The sequence below is a fragment of the Euleptes europaea genome, chromosome 14 (genome assembly GCF_029931775.1).
Source record: "Euleptes europaea isolate rEulEur1 chromosome 14, rEulEur1.hap1, whole genome shotgun sequence".
Classification (NCBI taxonomy): Eukaryota; Metazoa; Chordata; class Lepidosauria; order Squamata; family Sphaerodactylidae; genus Euleptes; species Euleptes europaea.
The window spans coordinates 39,132,140-39,150,777 of record NC_079325.1 but is presented as its reverse complement, the minus strand read 5'-3'; the positions used below and the strand labels follow the sequence as shown (position 1 = coordinate 39,150,777).

The following is an 18,638-nucleotide window of genomic DNA, read 5'->3' as shown; positions in this document are numbered from 1 at the left end:
AATGGATACTAGTCATGCTGCATACCTATTCTCTCTAGTATCAGAGGAGCATGACTATTATATTGGATGCGGTGGAACACAAGCAGGATGGTGCTGCTGCAGTCGTCTTGTTTGTGGCTTCCTAGAGGCACCTGGTTGGCCACTGTGTGAACAGACTGCTGGACTTGATGGGCCTTGGTCTGATCCAGCAGGGCCTTCCTTATGTTCTTATATGTTCTAAGGGTTGGGGAAAACCATTTGAGACACAGCAGAATGATTTGCCTGTGGCATGTGGAACAGAAGCATTTTACCTCTTGATATAGGACCGGGGGGGGGGGTTAATTTGTACCAATGAAATGAGTAAGGCAGCTGACCTTCTCAAAAACCTTTCTGCTCCTGTAGTGTTCCACTTTTGCTTCCTCAAGTTTAAAACTTCAAATTCCGGAGGGGGCGGGAGAAACCGAGCCTGCACATAGAACATGCTAACCAAACCTGCAGACTGCTACAGTACACTGCAGCCAAAGATGAAATATCACCCAATATCTTGGGACACCAAACTGCTCATGTTTAAACTCACCCACCACCCCTGGCTCCTCCAAAAGTAACTCAGGGCAGCATCCATACGTTTAGTATTTAAAAAACAAACATACAGAATAGGAGGCAGCAAAATTCTGCTCGTTTTCACAAAATCTTGGTTACCCTGCTGTATATACAACTCAGCTCAATCTGTGGATTGTGAAAGGGTAACAGGGTCCTAGGTCGCCCGCCCCCCACAAAAAGAATCAGACTTCTGAACAAAATACATAATGTGTTAGGACAAACTGAATTTTTTATTATGAACAGTCACAGGATTCCAGAGAACCGTGGAACTTGCTGTGTAGAGTTCCCATGGGCTGCCGTCTTAGCTCTGTGGAGTGGGGAGATAAAAGGCGAGCCAATTCAGTGTAACACCAGGAGAAGGTGCCAGTGAGACTGCCAGTCACTTTCAGAACCGATGGGCACTTACCGCTGGACATTCAACTGCACCACTGTTGATGTCATCAATGAGGTCGTGGGGATGTCTCCCATCAATATTGCAGCCAACGGACTGGGCCGTTCCCAGGATCTCCTTAATGGTTCCTGCAGAGGACAGTGAAATTTGAATACAATGACCAACTGCATTGTTTGGAGCCTGAGACTGAAGAGGATACACAGCACAATCCTTTGAGAGCTTCTCTTTGCTTCAACAAAGCCTGCAGAGTTTATTGTGTCCCACTGGTCAGATCTGGGAGCCTTTCTCAATTTGCATACACACACCCCAAAAGCAGCAGCTTCACTTTGTCCCATGGCAGGGCCATTTATGTCAGCTGTTCAGCAAAAACTGACCTTCTCTAAGACCAAGGAGACCCTGAGAACACTCAATCCACCTGCATTTTGAAGGCCTTATCCTCCCATCCAAAGACACCTGAGGAGTTCTAGGCATGCTAGATTATTGTCCAAAAGGTCAAGGTTACTTGTTTGGGGCCTAAATTTGACCTAGGGATTCAGTCAAGACCATGGAGGAGAGCACTATTCATGGCTACTAGTAAAAATGGATACTAGTCATGATGCATACCTATTCTCTCCAGGATCAGAGGAGCATGCCTATTATTTTGGGTGCTGTGGAACACAGGCAGGACAATGCTGCTGCAGTCATCTTGTTTGTGGGCTTCCTAGAGGCACCTGGTTGGCTACTGTGTGAACAGATGGCTGCACTTGATGGACCTTGGTCTGATCCAGCATGGCTGTTCTTATGTATTAGTGTGGCAATGGACAGATGACATAATGGGAGCTCATCTGATCAGTTTTTAGTTTGCATACCTAGTACATGAGGTCTTAACTGTTTCTCTCTCACACACATACACACACAGAACCCAACTTGCATAGTTCAAACGATCTGGGGAAGAAGGGCTAGAAAAGACCCAAGCCTTGGAAGTCTAAGTAGTAGTACCAGTCAGCAAGACATTACCAGGCTACACAATGGATGGGCTAATTGGCAGTTTCCCGAGAGTGACAATCAACATTCAAGAGCTGGCATGTCCCTCCATCCCACACATGGTGCTCGGCCCCTTACCAGAGAGCTCCCGCGCCAAGGACCTGTGCCGCATTTGCCTGGCAATGCTCACGATCTCATCAAAGCTGACGTTGCCACTGTGCTTAACTGCAATGAAGGAAGAATGCAGACAGTCATTCTGCCCCAGAGTAAAGTTATCAGCTGACCCTTCCATAGCGAGGCTGTGAAATGTGTTCCTTGCCTTTTGTTCCCAATCTTCGGCACAGAGTTACCCACAGAGAGAGCAACCCTGTTTCCTTGAATGGGGGGTTCCTCTTAGCTCACCACTGGACTGTACTAGCCACAGATGAACTCAAAGCAGGTACAGTGGCGGGTGGCTGTTGCACATAGTCCTGGCTGTGCAGAAAATAGCAACACTTCATTTAAGGCACTCAGAAGACAGCACCCTAGGTAAATGATGTCTTCACCTTCCCCATAGCGGGTTTCAAGTATTAATAAGCTGGCTCACCTCTACGCCTACCTCATTTTGAATCAGCATTTAGCTTTTCTCACCCTTTCCATATTTTAGCAGTAGCTCTATTTTCTCATTGCTGAAGTACAATTCCCAAAATGGTTTAGGAAAAAGAAGAGTTGATTTTTATATGCCGACTTTCCCTACCACTCAAGGAAGAATCAAACTGGCTTACAATCACCTTCCCTTCCCCTCCCCACAACAGACACCCTGTGAGGTAGGTGGGGCTGAGAGATTGTGACTCGCCCAAGGTCACCCAGCTGGCTTCGTGTGTAGGAGTGGGGAAACCAACCCAGTCCACCATATTAGCCTCCGCTACTCATGTGGAGGAGTGGGGAATCAAACCCAGTTCTCCAGATCAGAGTCCACCGCTCCAAACCACTATACCATGCTGGCTCTGCACAGTTGGAGCAGTGACAGAATTTAGAAGCAGGCTTAAATTTAGCCTAGTACGTGAATGTGTGTGTAAAGCGCCGTCAAGTCGCAACCGACTTATGGCAACCCCTTCTGGGGTTTTCATGGCAAGAGAACAACAGAGGTGGTTTGCCAGTGCCTTCCTCTGCACAGCAACCCTGGTATTCCTTGGTGGTCTCCCATCCAAATACTAACCAAGGCCGACCCTGCTTAGCTTCTGAGATCTGACAAGATCAGGCTAGCCTGCACCATCCAGGTCATACCACCCCCCAAAAAAATATTCCACATGTCAGCTGTCTTCTTCTGATCACACACAGGTCACAGTTGTACATTGTCCCAGTTACAGCCAGAGATGAGAGGCTGGTTGGCACTGCCAGTCTGGGCCACGAGCCTCCTCCTTCACTCAACTAGGCCAAAGTATAGACGCTACTACCCAGCAAGGACACTCACTGTTCTTTTGCTTCTTTCGGTCACGGGGTGGCTCCTTCAGAGCTTTGATAATCAAGGCGGAGGCTGATGGGACCACTTCAATCTGGAGGGAAGAAGCCAAGTTGGAGTCTTGTTAGACTGGGGGGGGGGGCAAGGGAGGATGAAGAGAAGCCAGCCAATGGCCTGTAGCCAACCATTCTGCTTGCCAAAGCCTGAAGCCTTCCTCCAGCCAATGGTGGGATAGTGCTCAGCATCATGTGGTCAGGACAGGTTTTCTGCAGGCAAAAATCAAATTGCCCCCTTCCCCAAGCACACCACCTCTAGTCCTTCATTCTCAGCAAGCGGTCCACAATCCACAACATCAGCCCACCTACACAATGCCTCTGCCATCACCGCTTTCTATCCTAGCTATTCTCCACAGCTGCTGGAGCCCCCAATTTCACAAGGAAATGGTAAGTAGGAGGGACAGACAGCAGAACCAGCAGGGGTGCAAACCCTTAAGCCTGGACAGGAGCAAGAGAGCTATTTCCAGTTAACACGGCCACAGCACAAACAGGCAGCAAAGTTACCCTCATCTCCAACCCAAAAGAATTTGAGCAACATAGAATCATAAGGGACCACCATAGTCAGTCCAACCCCCTGCACAAAGCAGGAATTTTACAACTACCTCCCCCCCCACACCTCGTGACCCATACTTCATGCCCAGAACGTTCTCATTGCCTTTGTGTTTCCAACTTTTCGGCACAGAACTCACCACGGTCAAAGGGAAGAGTCCTGCTTCCTAAGCTGGGGTTACTCTCAGCCTACCACTGGAACATGTCAGTCACTAGTGCAGGAAAGACATGGTGGCGGGTGGCTGCAAAGAAGCCAAAAGGCTACAAGACACAGAGGGACACGGCTCTAAGGCGCCATCCCAAAATCCTGGGTCATAGTGTTTCCCATTTAGAAAAAAAACCCTGGAATGTAGATCAGTCTTGTTGTCCTGTGGGTTGCAGATTGGAGAAGGGAGCTAGGCTCCAAGGCTCTCCTGGTAGACGTTTTGGAGGACTTTCATTCATAGGGTCAACATGAGTCAGAAACGACTTGACAGCACTTAACACACACACACCCCAATACAATATAATGTCCTAAGAATCTCTGGGTCCTAGGGATGGTGCTTGAGATTGTAAAGATTTTAATTTGCTACATTTAGAATCCATCAAGGCAAGCACATGCAAGGGGACTCCTAATTCCCAGAAGATCTGGCATCCGGCACTGACGAAAGCAGACCAGCTTAGTTTCAGCAAGGCCGCAGGTCCTGCGTGCCCTCCCAGCCACACCCTATAGTTCCAAGCCATGAAACCCTTCACAGCCATCCTTATGATTAACAGCGTTTAGATGCTCCCCACAAGCAGCAGCACGCCAGGGGGCCAAACCCAGAGACGCAAAACCTGGCATGCCTTTGCTGCCGTCTCAACACCCCATTCCCGGAGGACTGTTCTTCTGAAGCCCAAGTCCCCCAAACCTCCCACACAGCAAGTTGCGTGGTACTCATTTTATCGACCTCGGAAGGATGAAGGGCTGAGTCGACCCTGCCGGGATTATGGCTCGCAGCGCCAGCGAAGCGGGTCCTTGTCAGAGCCCAGCGCTTCAGCTGCGGAGCCATCCCTTGTGGCGTTCTCTGTACCTGAGCTTGCCTGTTCTGGATGGTCAGCTTCACAGTGATTCGCAGCCCTTTCCAGTCGCCGGTCGCTTTGGCAATGTCATCCCCAACCTTTTTGGGAGACTGGAAGAACAAGCACACAATAAGAGCTGCTGCCCTGAGCGGAAGCAGAGAGAAAAACTAAACCACCAGCTGGCTTCATTCCAGTGGGACGTATGTTTATGTTGGGGAGCTATGGGCCCACAAATCACTTGGCCCAGAAGGAAAAGGCAGCTCTGACACAAAGCATCTAGGCCAGGGGTGTCAAACATAAGGCCCGTGAGCCGGATCCGGCCTCTTGAGAGCTCTTATCCGGCCCTTGAGCCAGCCGCTCCCACCCCCGGTTCTGATCTGGCGAGGCATGGCCCAGCCCAACCAAGTCACATTTGTGTCATATCTGGCCCTCATAACAAATAAGTCTGACACCCCTGATCTAGGCCAATGGCAGAGCAGTAAACCAAACCCAGCTTACCCTTTAGACCTGCCAACCGAGAAGCTAAACAGGAGTGCATGGAGGTTATGAACAGTGGCCATTTCTGCCCTGGCCCCTGTCTCAAAAACAGCCTGTTTGGCCCTGCTTTCCCCAATGGTCAACCCTAGCTTTTCAGGAATTCTCAGTGACCTCAATCTTCTGCAGGCTCACAAAACACTGTTTGCAACATTTCCCCCCTACCTATCAGCAACTGGACCACTCTCTCGACCTTTCGGAAGGGGCCTGCCATATGACCAGTTTAGTCTGCATTTGGACACAGCGGCAATGAAAACAAGCACGTATGATTTACAGTAAAAGCTTCAGAAAGATGCTCCATCCCACAAATTTTAAGGAACATTCAGGCTCTTGGACTATCAAAATGCTACATGCTGGCACTCCAAATGTTACCGCCTCACAATATGTTTACAGATCTTACTAACCCACCTATCAAAATATACCTATATTATTATCTGGTACCACACTGATGGTCTAAATCAGTGGTTCCCAAAGTGGGCAATACCACCCCCTGGGGGGGCGGTAAGATTACCTAGGGGGGACTAATAGGCAAGGGGGCAGCAGGGGGGCACTAGAGGTGGGCCCCTTCAACTGTGTTGTTCACTAATTTACAATAGATCAGAGGAAGGCACTGGCAAACCACCTCTGTTAGTCTCTTGCCATGAAAACCCCAAAAGGGGTCGCCATAAGTCGGCTGCAACTTGAAGGCACTTTACACACACAAGCTATGGCATCATACTGGCAAATTTGGTGGAAACTATCTGAATTTTTTTGAAGAGCTGGTACCACTGGATCAAGTTCATCAGTTTTGTTGAATAAATTTCAACAAAAACGTTTTAATTTGACTTTGAATAGATGTGCAACTAATTGTTACTGTTTTGAAATTTTATTGTTATGATCTTCTTTAGAGAGTCATGCAAACCCCTATTTTGAATAATGCACAGGATAGGGTAATGGGCCCTGGGTTTGAGTTTGTGGAATCAAGGGGGCAGTGGCCCGAAATGTTTGGGAACCGCTGGTCTAAATAGAGTCACATCCTGAAAAGCTTCCCTGTCTAGAAGTGGCTATTTAAAAGATTAAATTGGTCCTGAAATTACACCATAAAATTTCCCCTCAGCCAATAGTTTTAAAGCAGAGGTTTGTCTAGCTGGTCAGAAAAAAAGTGGGTATCCAGGTTAAATGGTGAATTTAATAATTCAGCTTAATAGAGCAGTCATGGAACAAAACAAGGAATAGGAAAACTTACCAAACCCAGGGGTCCAATTTTAGGAGCCAGAGCACTAGTGGCACCAACTTCACCTCCAGTGCATCTCAAGAACACTGTAGGTGAAAAGTAAATAGCAACCAAGATCAGAAGAGGAACAAACACACATGCATAACCCTTCATTCTGAGGCTGATCCTCACGCAGATGGCTACCACACAGCGCAAACATCTTAACATATACAGAATGAGGAGCAACTGGACAACTATAGCCTAATCTCCCTCACAGGGTTGACAGGAGGATGAAATGACGAGGAGAAAAACTATACAAGTTGCTTTGTGTTCCCCAAATGGGGAGAAAGCCAGGGTACGAATGAAGTCAACTAACTCCCTGGTTGCCAACCTCCAGGCCTGACAAGAAGAAGAGTTGGATTTGCTGACTTTCTCTACCACCTATGGGAGAATCAAACCAGCTTACAATCACCCTCCCTTCCCCTCCCCACAACAGACACCCTGTAAGGTAGGTGGGGCTGAGAGAGCTGTGACTAGCCCAAGATCACCCAGCTGGCTTCATGTGGTGGAGTGGGGAAACCAACCCGGTTCACCAGATTAGCGTCTGCCACTCATGTGGACGAGTGTGGAGTCAAACCTGGTTCTCCAGAGCAGAGTCCACCGCTCCAAACCACTGCCCTTACACACTACACCAAGCTGACTTTCCTGGTTACTTGTGAAGTCAGACAACCCCTACAGGAACCAATGCGGCTTGTAACAGCAAGTCATCCAATCAGAAAATGATGCAGAGTTAAGCTTGCATACCGGGTCAGCGCTCGACTGCTAATTCCATAAAGGCAAGGATGATGGACGGAGTGTAAGACTAAGGAGAGTTAAATTCAAATCCTCCCTACTGTGACATGAAGCTCCCAGGGTCACCTTTAGCCAACCACTCATCTGACTCACACCATTGTAAAAAAAAAAAAGAGGTGGGGAAACCTACATATAATGCCCTCAGCTCCTTGGGATCTGCAGTTTTTGAAGACTGACATTTTACGCTGTGGGCCCATCTGCGTCACCCAGGATATCTACCGAGTTATACTCTCTTGGAACGGATATATCCCTTTCAAGCAACCAAAGCACATTACCAATATTATTTTGTGATTAGCCTCACTGATTAATTACCCCCATATTAGACGGGGCACTGACTGCTGGTTGCCTTGCTACTTCTCCCCTGTTTTGTTCATGGAAGAGGCTTCCATTCAAACCAGAAATGTCCAAATTCATTTCTCCACATTATATCCATTGTGTTATTGCCGCACTAGAAGTAAAATAGGATACAAGACAAACCCTTTGATACACTACACGCCTTAGGGCATTAAGTACAAAACCAAATAAGGTCCAGTAATTCCAAGAACTATCCCATCCTGAATACCACACACAGGTAAAGGCAACCTAAAGCACCAGCTAGGCGTTCACACGTGCAGGGGAATCGAGTTGCGAAATCCTAAACTTGCAGAATGGACGGCACCATTTCGGGCGGCAGGTGGTCGGTTCGTTTTTGGCTGCGTAAAGGAAACACCAATCTGCCGACTGGAAAAGAGCACAGCTGGACCACAAGAAACTGGAAGAAAGGCTTCAACTCCATTCGTCGTTTATTGAGCTGGTGTTCTCTCACACAGGATAGAGCAAGAGTCCAGGAGCACCTTAAAGACTAACAAAAGTATTTTCTGGCAGGGTATGAGCTTTCGTGAGCCACAGCTCACTTCTTCAGATACAGCTAGAATGTGAATCCATCTGTCTTTAAGTAGAGATGAGCCATACATGTCCTTCCAGGACATCATGTTGCAGATTTAAGAGTAGCAGTTCTCTTACAAAGGAATTTCAAAGGGCGATTGGAAAGAGAAACTGCTGAATTACAGTTGCTATTCAAACTAAAGTCAATGCTGAATAAAGACCTTGCATTCATGGCTCATGACCAAGGCTGATTTCTCCACACCCATCTCTCCCCTGGACATCAAAGACTCTTCTGCATACCACACCTCATCCCATCACGCCTGCTATTCGCATGGACATCCTGTTAACGTTTACATACTAATGCTTGTCTGAATTCACTCTCCTATACTTAAAGACAGATGGATTCACATTCTAAGCTGTATCTGAAGAAGTGAGCTGTGGCTCACGAAAGCTCATCCCCGGCCAGAAAATATTCTTGTTAGTCTTTAAGGTGCTACTGGACTCTGGCTCTTTTCTACTACTGCAGACAGACTAACAAGGCTACCCACTGTGAATTATTGCGCAGAGGGTATTTGCAACAGGGAAAGATTCCAAATTGGGATCCTCCATCTGCGGTCCGAAACGGAGCACTCAAGTCTACCCCCCCCCCCCGCGCCTTCGCCTGCATGCGTTAACCAGGCCTGAACCCCGGGGACGCCGCAACTCCAAACCAGCCCCGAAGACGGAAGGCTGGGGCTCCGATACGTACCGACTTTAATCTCGTTGGGGTCGAACTTGGGCGGCATGGCGTCGCGAGGAGCGCTGGGCTAAGCGCCGCGAAGGATGGCGACGGATACAGGGAGCCACGCAGCCTCCCTCTTTCGTTGCAAAGATGGCAAGAGACCTTCGCGGCCGCGATCTCAAAGGATATAGTCGATGAGATCTCGCGAGATTGTGCGTCACGACGCCCAGGAAATCTTAGGCGGGCGTTCGCCGTAGAGATAAGGGGGGGGGGAATCTTTCTCTCTGAGAAACGCGCAACCTAAACTTCCGGTGTTACACGGAAGGCCTACATTGACTTGATGGAGTTCTGCTATATAGGCGGAGTGGCGCCACTCCGTCTGTTGTCTGGGAAAACCCGTTGAATGCTGTACGATGGTTTCCGATAAAACGTTCTCCGCGTTACAACTACTTCAGTCTAATTTTATACCCGCAACGGTTTTCGCTACTCTTAGTCTCGTGGGATTCGAGAGGCCTACTCCGCCATGCCTATTTCGAGCACTGGCCCAACACGGACTCCGGCGAGCGAAGCCACTTTCGCCATTTTTGTTTCGGGGAACCAGGAAACAACTTTTGGGCCGTCTTCCAGAAACGCTCTGGGCTCTAGTCTCTGTGGGTGGCGGGGGAGAGGGTGTTCACGGGATACGACAAGCGTGGGGGCGGGGATCGGGGAGGACCCAGGAAGTTCCTGAGGTGACTTGCTCGTACCAGAAGGGATCAGGGATCGGTGTAGCTATGAGTCGGTGAGTACGGGGCGCGGCAAGGGATCGGCCGGGTGGACGGGGCGTGTCTTAGGTCCTTCGGCCCTGGGCTTAAAGCCAGCATCGGGGGGTGGAGCTACTAATCTAAAACCTCCTCCTGATTCTGGGTGTGTCCACAAGAGTCTGGGATTCTTCCCTCCAGATGCAGACTCCTGGCTTCTTGGCAGCAGGCGGATGTGACAGGCAGGAGTACAATAGGTGCAGCTTTTGCTTGGCAAATGGGGAGGAGGCGAGACTGACGCTGCTTCGCTTCAGCCCGCTCTCCATTGCTATGCAAGATTGCACCTGTTGGATTTCTGGCTCTCATACTGGCCTACATCCTCCATTGCCGGAAATCAAACTGCTGAGGCTGTGTTTGGCAAAAGGAGAGTGGGGGACGTGAGGTTGAAACCCCTTTGGTTCATCCCCACCTCCAGCCTCTTACAAAGGACCTGCTTTTGTTGATCTCAAGCAGCTGTCAAAGCCTGCAGAGTATTGTCATTTGTTAGTCACTATAGATTCTAATACCTTGCATTTCCCACTACATACAAATGACAATTCTCTAGAATTAATTACTATGTAATTTCCTGTTGTCGCTCCTTATCTCACTTCATCCTGCATTAAGATCATTTTGCCTATCTAGTGACAGTTGGAAGTGCCTCACACCCATGCTGAGTAAACTGGTTACTCTTTGTATTGGATCTTGCTTTGAACAAGAATTTCTTTATAATTTATTGTCAAAGGCTTTCACGGGCTTTTTCACTGTCCTTTCACTGTCCTTCAGTGTTACTCCTCTGAAGATGCCTGCCACAGCTGCTGGCGAAACGTCAGGAAAGAAAATACCAAGACCACGGTTACACAGCCCGGATAATCTTTATACTTTCTCTTCTATTGTGTATAGAAATCAGACCTGATGGATTTACACACCTGTGCATCAGGAAGTGAACTCGGTCTCACAAATATTTATTCGGAAATAAATAAATAGAACAAGCAGACAGCGAGGAGTAATTTTAGCACTTCCACTTGAACTGGTTACTGTTCCTCCATGGAGGAAATCCTCCCTGGCATGCATGATGCAATCCATTGGCTTCAATTATCTTAGAAGGGTGCAATTCTGTTACAGTTTCAGAGGGTAACTGTATTGGTCTGCAGTAGAACAGCTAGGTTTGAGTCCAGTTTTGCAGACAGAGCCTGAGGAGGGTGGGGAGGGACTTCAATGCCATAGTGTCCAATTGCCAAAGCGGCCATTTTCACCATGTGAACTGATCTCTATCAGCTGGAGATCTCCAGCCACCACCTTTAGGTTGGCAACCCTAACGTGGGCCCAAGTAACTTGCCTGAGACTCCAATAACAGGGATATTCCAATATGTAGTTAGCAATGGCCAGGCTGTGTTTGGTTTGTAGGGTTGCCAGGTCCCCCTTCGCCACCAGTGGGAGGTTTTTGGGGCGGATCCTGAGGAAGGTGGGGTTTGGGGAGGGATTTCAATGCCATAGAATCCAATTGCCAAAGCAGCCATTTTCTCCAAGTGAACTAATCTCTTATCGGCTGGGGATCGGTTGTAATAGCAGGAGATCTCCAGCTAGTACCTGGAGGTTGGCAATCCTAAGTTGCCCCTTAGAGAGCAACAAGATTTGTGGAGTGTATGCTTTCGAGAGTCGGTGTTCCCTTCATCAGATACGATGCTCCCATTGTCTCTTACAGTGCCATCCTATGCAAAGGTACTCCATCCTAAGCCAACTGAAATCAACAGGCCTAAACCTAGAGTGGTGACGCTCTGCATCACTGTAAAGTATTGAGAGAGAGAAATGTCTTGTTAAACAAATATATAGAAATCCTGCTCCAAGTATAATGAAAACGCTCAAGGAAGTGGCTTGTATGTCTTCTAATGTCTTTGATCTCATTGTGTTGTTAGTTTATTGAATATGATCCCATATTCTTTCAGCCCATTTCTTGTATTGATGGGAATTGTTTACTTTTCCATTGTGCTGCAATTCGCATCCGTGCATCTGTTAAAATAGAGGAGATCAGTTCCCATTTGCTGAGTGGATCTTGATCTTTCCTCTGGAAATTCAGAAGGGTGATTTCAGGGTCTTTTGGTATGTCGATGCATTCAGTGACACATTCTCTGCATTGGAGAAGGTACTCAAGTACTTCTGGACCATAGGGCAGGCCCACCAGCCTTGAAATAAATTATACTCCGGATCGCAGTTTGGTCAGCACAGATGTGAGTTGGTAGGTGACCACCGTTTGAGTTTACCGGTATTTCACAAAGTGCTGCTGGCCATTCCTTTTGACTGTGATTTCTTTCACATTAATCAATCTTGCCTTTAAGGAACACAATCGCTATATTCTATCAGGAATGTCTTCTCCTAACTGTTCCCTTAAATCTTGTTCCCATGCCTTTATGTAATTTGTTTTTTCTTTCCATTAGTAAGATTCTGGTAAATGATACAAGGAGACGACTCCTTTCAAGTGGTCAGTTCCTTTTAAAATTAATTTTAAGGATGCATTCCTAAGGGGGGGGCTGAATCGGCTTAGGAGCCAATGTGACCCCTTGCTGCCATTATCTTGTGATAATGGGCACTTACACCAGCATGGGGAGCATTTCCGCTGGCGCCTGGGCGCCACATAGCTTCATCAACCTCCCCTGCCAATGCAGCCTCCCGCCAGAGTCCATCCCCTTTAGGCAGCTTCCTAGCCCCTTTCACCCCGGGAACGCCCCCTCCCACAGCAGCTATGGGGCTTTTCTTGCCCTTCTTCTATTTTTTATGTAAAAATGGGTTTTTCTTCTCCGCAGCGACCAGGAATCCTCTTTGGTGGCAGCATGGCTGTGCCACGCCCAGCCACCGTGCAACCCCCACCCCCCAGGAAAGGGCTGTAAAAGGTAGTCAGCTCCAATCTCAACTGTTTCTGGAGATGGAAGAACTGACCTAAGTATGCCAGTTGCATATATGAGTAATGTTGTACCTATGAACCCTTCATTTTTTTTTAATGTGAGCCTCTGGCAATATATTCTGTCATGTAGGACATCACAAAAACTATAGAGCTTATATTCATGCTAATTTGAAAATTTACTGATCTAGGTACTAGCCCTCAAGTTAGGTTAAAGGGGGAGTGAAGTGAGTATTGTTTATGAAGGGAGAAATATGTGAGTGTGGATAAAATGAAAGGGTTGTTTATCAGGCATCTCTTATGTTTTAACTGTCAAACCACATTTTCTAAGGATTCCTTCTCCCAGTCCAACCACTTTGATTGTTTCTGGTTCTCTGTCAGGTATAATACAGCCTTTAGGTATATGATTTCCCAGTGCAGAGGCAGAAGATCTAGGCCCTCCTTTCTTGTTAAACCTGTATAAAATATGAGTCTTGATCTAGGCATTTTCCCCGCCCACATTAATTGGGAGAAGTATTGTTAACACATACACACGGCTAGAGTTCTGTTTTAAATTACTTCTGAAATAGTTTTGAGGAGGTAATTATCAAGCATAACTTGTCTGACAGGGTGGATGATTGTCAGACGTATGTTGAGATGATCCAGAAATTCTTGTCGCTCTTCCCTCTCTCTGCCTCCCCTGTCTTTTCCACTGACCACTTTCAGGCACTGACGTGAGATCAAAGTAAACAGGGGGAAGATGCTGCTCTTCTTCCGTAAGAGGAAACCCAGCGATGAAGCCCGCAAACGTCTTGAATATCAGATGTGCCTGGTAAGTTGCCCTGGGGAATGGGGTCGTGGCAAGGTGGAGCAACTGACAGGACCCTGAAGCTTACAGGTTCCACCAAGAAAGGAAGCTGGCCAAAACCTTAGAGTAACAGCACTGTGTGGCCTTTGCTGCTCCCTTCTCCTTGGATAAGCTTCCAAATGTCATCTGTTAAAAGAAATTGGCACCAATGCCTAGGGATGCTACCAAATTTCACTGCCCCACTGTTCTGGCTCAGAAATCTTCATTCCATTTTCACTTCTCACTTGGGTGAATCAAACCGGCTTGGACCATGAAGAGGACTAAATAACAGTGGGGTAATCATTCTCTTAGCTTAATCTACCTCCAAGGGTAGTTGTCATAATGAATGGGAAACTTTTTGCCTTAGCACAATACACATATCTCTGTGAACCATGCTATAAATGGCTTGAACTGCAAACGGCAGTCAAGTATATGCTGATAGATGAGTGAGAACCACTGGAAAACTCTTCCCATTTGGCTGAGGTCACAGGGAGTCAGGATGGGTAATTTCTTAATATTCCAACCTGGAGCCCTAAAAATCAGTAGTGCAAGACCTGGGTGTATTAGATAATGCAATTTTGGTGGGAAGTGGGCAACCAGGCTGCCCCAAGTTATGATTGGTCCTAATGAGTCCCTCCCAGCTGGGAGGCGAGGAATTAAAACAGTCAGCTTGTTTAGGGAAAGGCTACCAAAGGATGAGAAGGATTCAGGAGAACAAGGCCAAGGTTGGAGAACAGCCTGTGCTAGGTTCCTGCTCCCTTTGAGCCCATTTCTCAAAAGAGAAATGTCGAGGTAAAATGAAGATCAGTCTGGATTAGCCAGTTATCCTCTGGTGCTCTGCAACAACTATAGCTGTGTCCTCCTCAATTCCCAGTCATCCCTATTGGCTTTTCAGTAGGATCTCCGCTAATCAAAGTGGTCTGCCTGCACTGAAACCCTGACCCACATGCCCCGCTATTTGCATATGTGCACGCACACAAGCATATCCTCCCTTCTAATGACTCAGGGCACTAGGAAGAGGAGAGGGAACAGGATATAGGGGGGCCTTGAGCAATGGCAGGTTCTATCAGAGAAGAGTGACCCCAAAACTTCTGGTAGGGGTTTGGGGAAGAAAACACTTCCCAGAAGGGATTGGGACACCTCACACACACATAGGTAGGGAACTAAGCCCTCTTGGTCACTCGCCAGCTCAGAGAAGGAGGCACGGCGGGACCGAGAGGGGGAAGCCCCAGCCTCATCATGACAACTGTACATAGGTGGGGCTTGGTGCATACCATTACAATTGGAAAATTGTATGCAGGACATATGGTAGTGTTCACAAATGCAGAACTCTTTTTTTAAAAATGTCTGGTTAGACAAGGGGGTCCTCAGTGTGAAGAATTGTTTTTATATTAAGTGGTAGACTTTCTCTACCACTTAAGGAAGAATCAAACTGGCTTGCAATCACCTTCCCTTCCTCTCCCCACAACAGAGGTAGGTGAGGCTGAGAGAGCTCGAAGAGAGCTGAGACCAGCCCAAGGTCACCCAGCTGGCTTCGTGTGTAGGTGTGGGGAAACCAACCCAGTTCACCAGATTAGTGTCCGCCGCTCATGCGGAGGAGTGGGGAATAAACCTCTGTTCTCCAGATTAGAGTCCACTGCTCCAAACCACTGCTGTTAACCACTACACCACACTGTGGGGTGTGTGGGCACCATGGCGCCCACTGGCACCTTCCTGGCCCTTGCCAAGTGTTTTTTAGAAAGTGAATGGGGCCAGGTGCGGCTTTTGCCCAGCAGGGCTTCTGCTTGGCCACTGGAGATCTGATCGGCTGTGCAGGGTTTTTTTAAAAGTTGCTTTCAGCAGCAGCTGCCACCAGAATACAGGGATCTTCACTGAGTGACTGAAAGCTGTGTATAGGCAAGAAAATATGTCTGAACAATATGTTCATTTAAAAAGACATCCAGTTAAACACAACTTCTTCCAGAAACGTCAAAGAGTTACTGCTGGAGTTGTACATGACCTCACTCCCTGACATGTTGTGGTTGGCTCCGCCTCCCATGGTAGCCCTTTTCGTAATTGGCTTCGCCTTCTGTAGCAACTATATTGTAGTTGCACCCACCACCCCTAGTCAGAATTCCAGATGTGCCTGCAGGCTCAGAAAGGTTGGGGACCCCTTGGTAGACTATGCTCTGAGATAAAAATCGCCAATAATCTTATAGTTAAAATGACTTTGGGATTCTGCAGCTCTTCACTCTCCCACCCCCCTCTCTCTCTTCAGGCAAAGGAAGCTGGAGCTGATGATATCCTAGATATATCCAAATGCGAACTCTCAGAGGTATGTTGCCAATTCCCACGTGGTGGGTTAGTAGACTGTGGGAAGATTGGGGTTGGGAAGCCAGGTTGCCAGTCTCCGAGTGGGGCCTGGAGTTTTGGAATTACAACATTTTCAGAGTAGAAAGATCAGTTTCCCTGCAGGAAATAGCAATTTTGGAGGAAAGATTCTAAGGCATCACATCCCCATTAAGGTCCTTCTTGTCTCTAAATTCTGCATTCCCAAGCATTTCCCCCCGAATCGCCAGGAGTTTCCCAAGCTAGAGTTGGCAGGTAGCTGTTAAGGGCTAAAGGCTCAGCTGGTTTTGCTTCCAGGATATGGTTTGCGATCAATATGGAGGTCATCTTTGGGAGAAGACATCCAGTACACTGAAAATTATCTTATGGTTACCAGATTGCAGGCTGAAGATTCATGTTATTCACCAGTAAAGTAGGAACCAGGACAGTGGAGGAGGTTAGAGCTCAGTGTTAAAGCTCTTCCCTTTTGCGCAGAAGGTCTCAGGTTCAATCTCTAGCATCCTCAGTGAAAGGATCTCAGATAGCAGTTGCTGAGAAAGACCTTTCCCTGCCTGAAACCCTGAAGAACCACTGCAGCCAGAGCAGAAAATACTAGGCTTGATGGACCAGCAGTCAAGCTCCATATAAAATTGCTTCATGTGTTCTTCTGCTGCTACTCCAGCCATCTAGATACTCACACACACACCCAGACACACACTGCTTTGCTGCATGCTTTCTCAGTATGGGAGGCAGGGTATTTAACTTCATATGCCTTAAGCTATAAAAGGGACCTTCTTCATGATTCTTTTGTTTTTGTTTTACTGTTTTAGCTTCCATATGGAGCGTTTTCAACCTGTAAAGTCCTGCAGAAAAAGGTAAGGAATACAGACGTGGTCCCTGTGTGCACGTGGGAACTTCTTGGGCTCCCTGCACATGAGCATCCCTGAAAAGCAACTCAGAATGATTCTGGGAATCCCTGGTGCAGTATCTGACACAGCACACGAGACTGGCCAAAGTGGTTTGAATGTGTAATGATTTTTCTTTGTTTTCTTTGCTCCAACTCTAGGAGTGAGTTGGATAATTTGGGGTTTCTTTTAGCAAGGGTGGATTTTAATATTACTTTGGCAGTTACCAAGTTTCTTCCCTAGTTTATTTTCAAATGTTTATACAGGTATACATACAAATATATTTCTCTTTTTTCTTATAGTCTTAGAGTGACACTGTTTAGAGCCAAATTGGCTGTATGAGCAGTATCATTAAAGTAAGTTTTCGTTGCTCCCTTTAAACTCCTTGGTGCGACCATCAGCCTATCTTTAATTTTATTGGAAAAATGAGGAATCCTGGATCCACAGTCTTAAAAACAAGCTACTCTGAAAATTTTCACTGCTCAAAATGCTTCATGACAATCTTATAAGGTGGGCCATATTGCAAATGGGGGAAAGTGCTGAGGCTGAGAGAGAATGGCTTGCCTAAAGCCGCCCAGTGACTTTGTAACAGAGGCTAGATTTGAACCGGGGCCTTCCAAGATCGCAGCTTGTTCTCTAAGCCACTGTGCCACACCATCTTCCGAGTCTTACATTTGAAGGTAGTCTGATGCTGTTATGGATCGGTCTTGATACTGTTACCTCTAGGGATAATTCTGTGTCCTATTTCTGATAGGTAGTCTGATGCTGTTATGGATCGGTCTTGATACTGTTACCTCTAGGGATAAGTCTGTGTCCTATTTCTTTCTTACATTTCTGTACCCTTTTTTGTTTTCCGTTCCTCTCCTTTCTTTTCTCTCAATAAGAATATAAGAAGAGCCTTGCTGAATCAAACCAGTGGTCCATCCATTCCAGGAACTTTTTTCCATTCTCCAGTTTTAAATTGGTGAGAAGGGAAAAAAAGATGCCCCGTGATGCCTCTTGGTGCCACTATAAAAATGCCGCCTTCATTTCTTCCCTAGGTGCTGATTGCTCATACAAATTGCTTGACATCTCTGGTCCCAAAGTCTTGCAGTCTCCTGTATCTCATAACTGTGAAGGTAACTAAATTACTTGGGGGCAGGGAGGATGGGAGTCAGCTAAGTGCAGGTTTATCAGTCTGGAAGTGAGGGGAAAGGAATAGAGCCACACCGAGTGTTTTGGGGAAGAGAGTTGGATGGTCATCTGAGCTCCTTTCTTGCTTCTCACTCTGTGCCTTGATGCCTGCTTTCCCCTTGATACACCACAGAAGTGGGTCTCCTTTGAAATTCCCAGCTAAAGCATCAAACCTCCTTTTCCTGTTGCTTTAGGGCCTTGGTGGTTAATACTCATTTTGCCTCTCTTCTCCTCTGCCAGGTTTTAGATCTCCATGACAACCAGCTGACCTCACTTCCTGCTGATATTGGTCAATTGACATCTCTCCAGGTAAAGGAAGAGCCACATCCTAGGGCGTCTTTTCAGAAATGTTTCTGCCACCCAGCCTGATTGCTGCATGTGGAATGTCTAAGGTCCTTTCTGTTTCCTGCTATTTCATTTATTGTTCAGCCCCGTGAAGCTGGACCGCATTCGGGACTCAGGGCTGGCACGAGAGCCTCAAGACCTTCGGCAGGGCCCTGCTTGACTGAGCTGCTGTGTGCCTGCTCAGACCTCAGAGCTGTATTGAGCAGGGCCAGCTCCAGGTTTGGGGG

At 47.3% G+C, this 18,638-nt stretch overlaps 2 protein-coding genes and 1 non-coding gene across 3 annotated transcripts in view; 1 reads left to right on the top strand and 2 right to left on the bottom strand.

The window, feature by feature from the left end:
* Positions 1-841: 841 nt before the first annotated feature.
* On the bottom strand, positions 842-9,306 carry RPL12 (ribosomal protein L12). The gene is made up of 7 exons (XM_056860554.1): positions 9,211-9,306; positions 6,780-6,853; positions 5,032-5,130; positions 3,387-3,468; positions 2,072-2,158; positions 986-1,098; positions 842-886 (listed from the first exon to the last, which is right to left on the bottom strand). Exons 1-7 carry the CDS (start codon positions 9,245-9,247, stop codon positions 881-883), a joined length of 498 nt encoding a protein of 165 aa, XP_056716532.1. The 5' UTR covers positions 9,248-9,306; the 3' UTR covers positions 842-880.
* Positions 2,254-2,385, bottom strand: LOC130487517 (small nucleolar RNA SNORA65). The gene has a single exon (XR_008933797.1). It is a non-coding gene; the product is annotated as a small nucleolar RNA SNORA65 (small nucleolar RNA).
* Positions 9,307-9,930: 624 nt separating the features above from the next.
* The window catches only part of LRSAM1 (leucine rich repeat and sterile alpha motif containing 1), a 29,567-nt gene continuing 20,859 nt past the window's right edge, over positions 9,931-18,638 (top strand). Inside the window, exons 1-6 of the mRNA XM_056860976.1 lie at positions 9,931-9,950; positions 13,561-13,666; positions 15,939-15,995; positions 16,819-16,863; positions 17,934-18,011; positions 18,307-18,375. Coding sequence (XP_056716954.1) covers positions 13,595-13,666; positions 15,939-15,995; positions 16,819-16,863; positions 17,934-18,011; positions 18,307-18,375 — 321 coding nt within the window. The 5' untranslated portion in view covers positions 9,931-9,950; positions 13,561-13,594. The remainder of the gene's footprint in view (positions 9,951-13,560; positions 13,667-15,938; positions 15,996-16,818; positions 16,864-17,933; positions 18,012-18,306; positions 18,376-18,638) is intronic.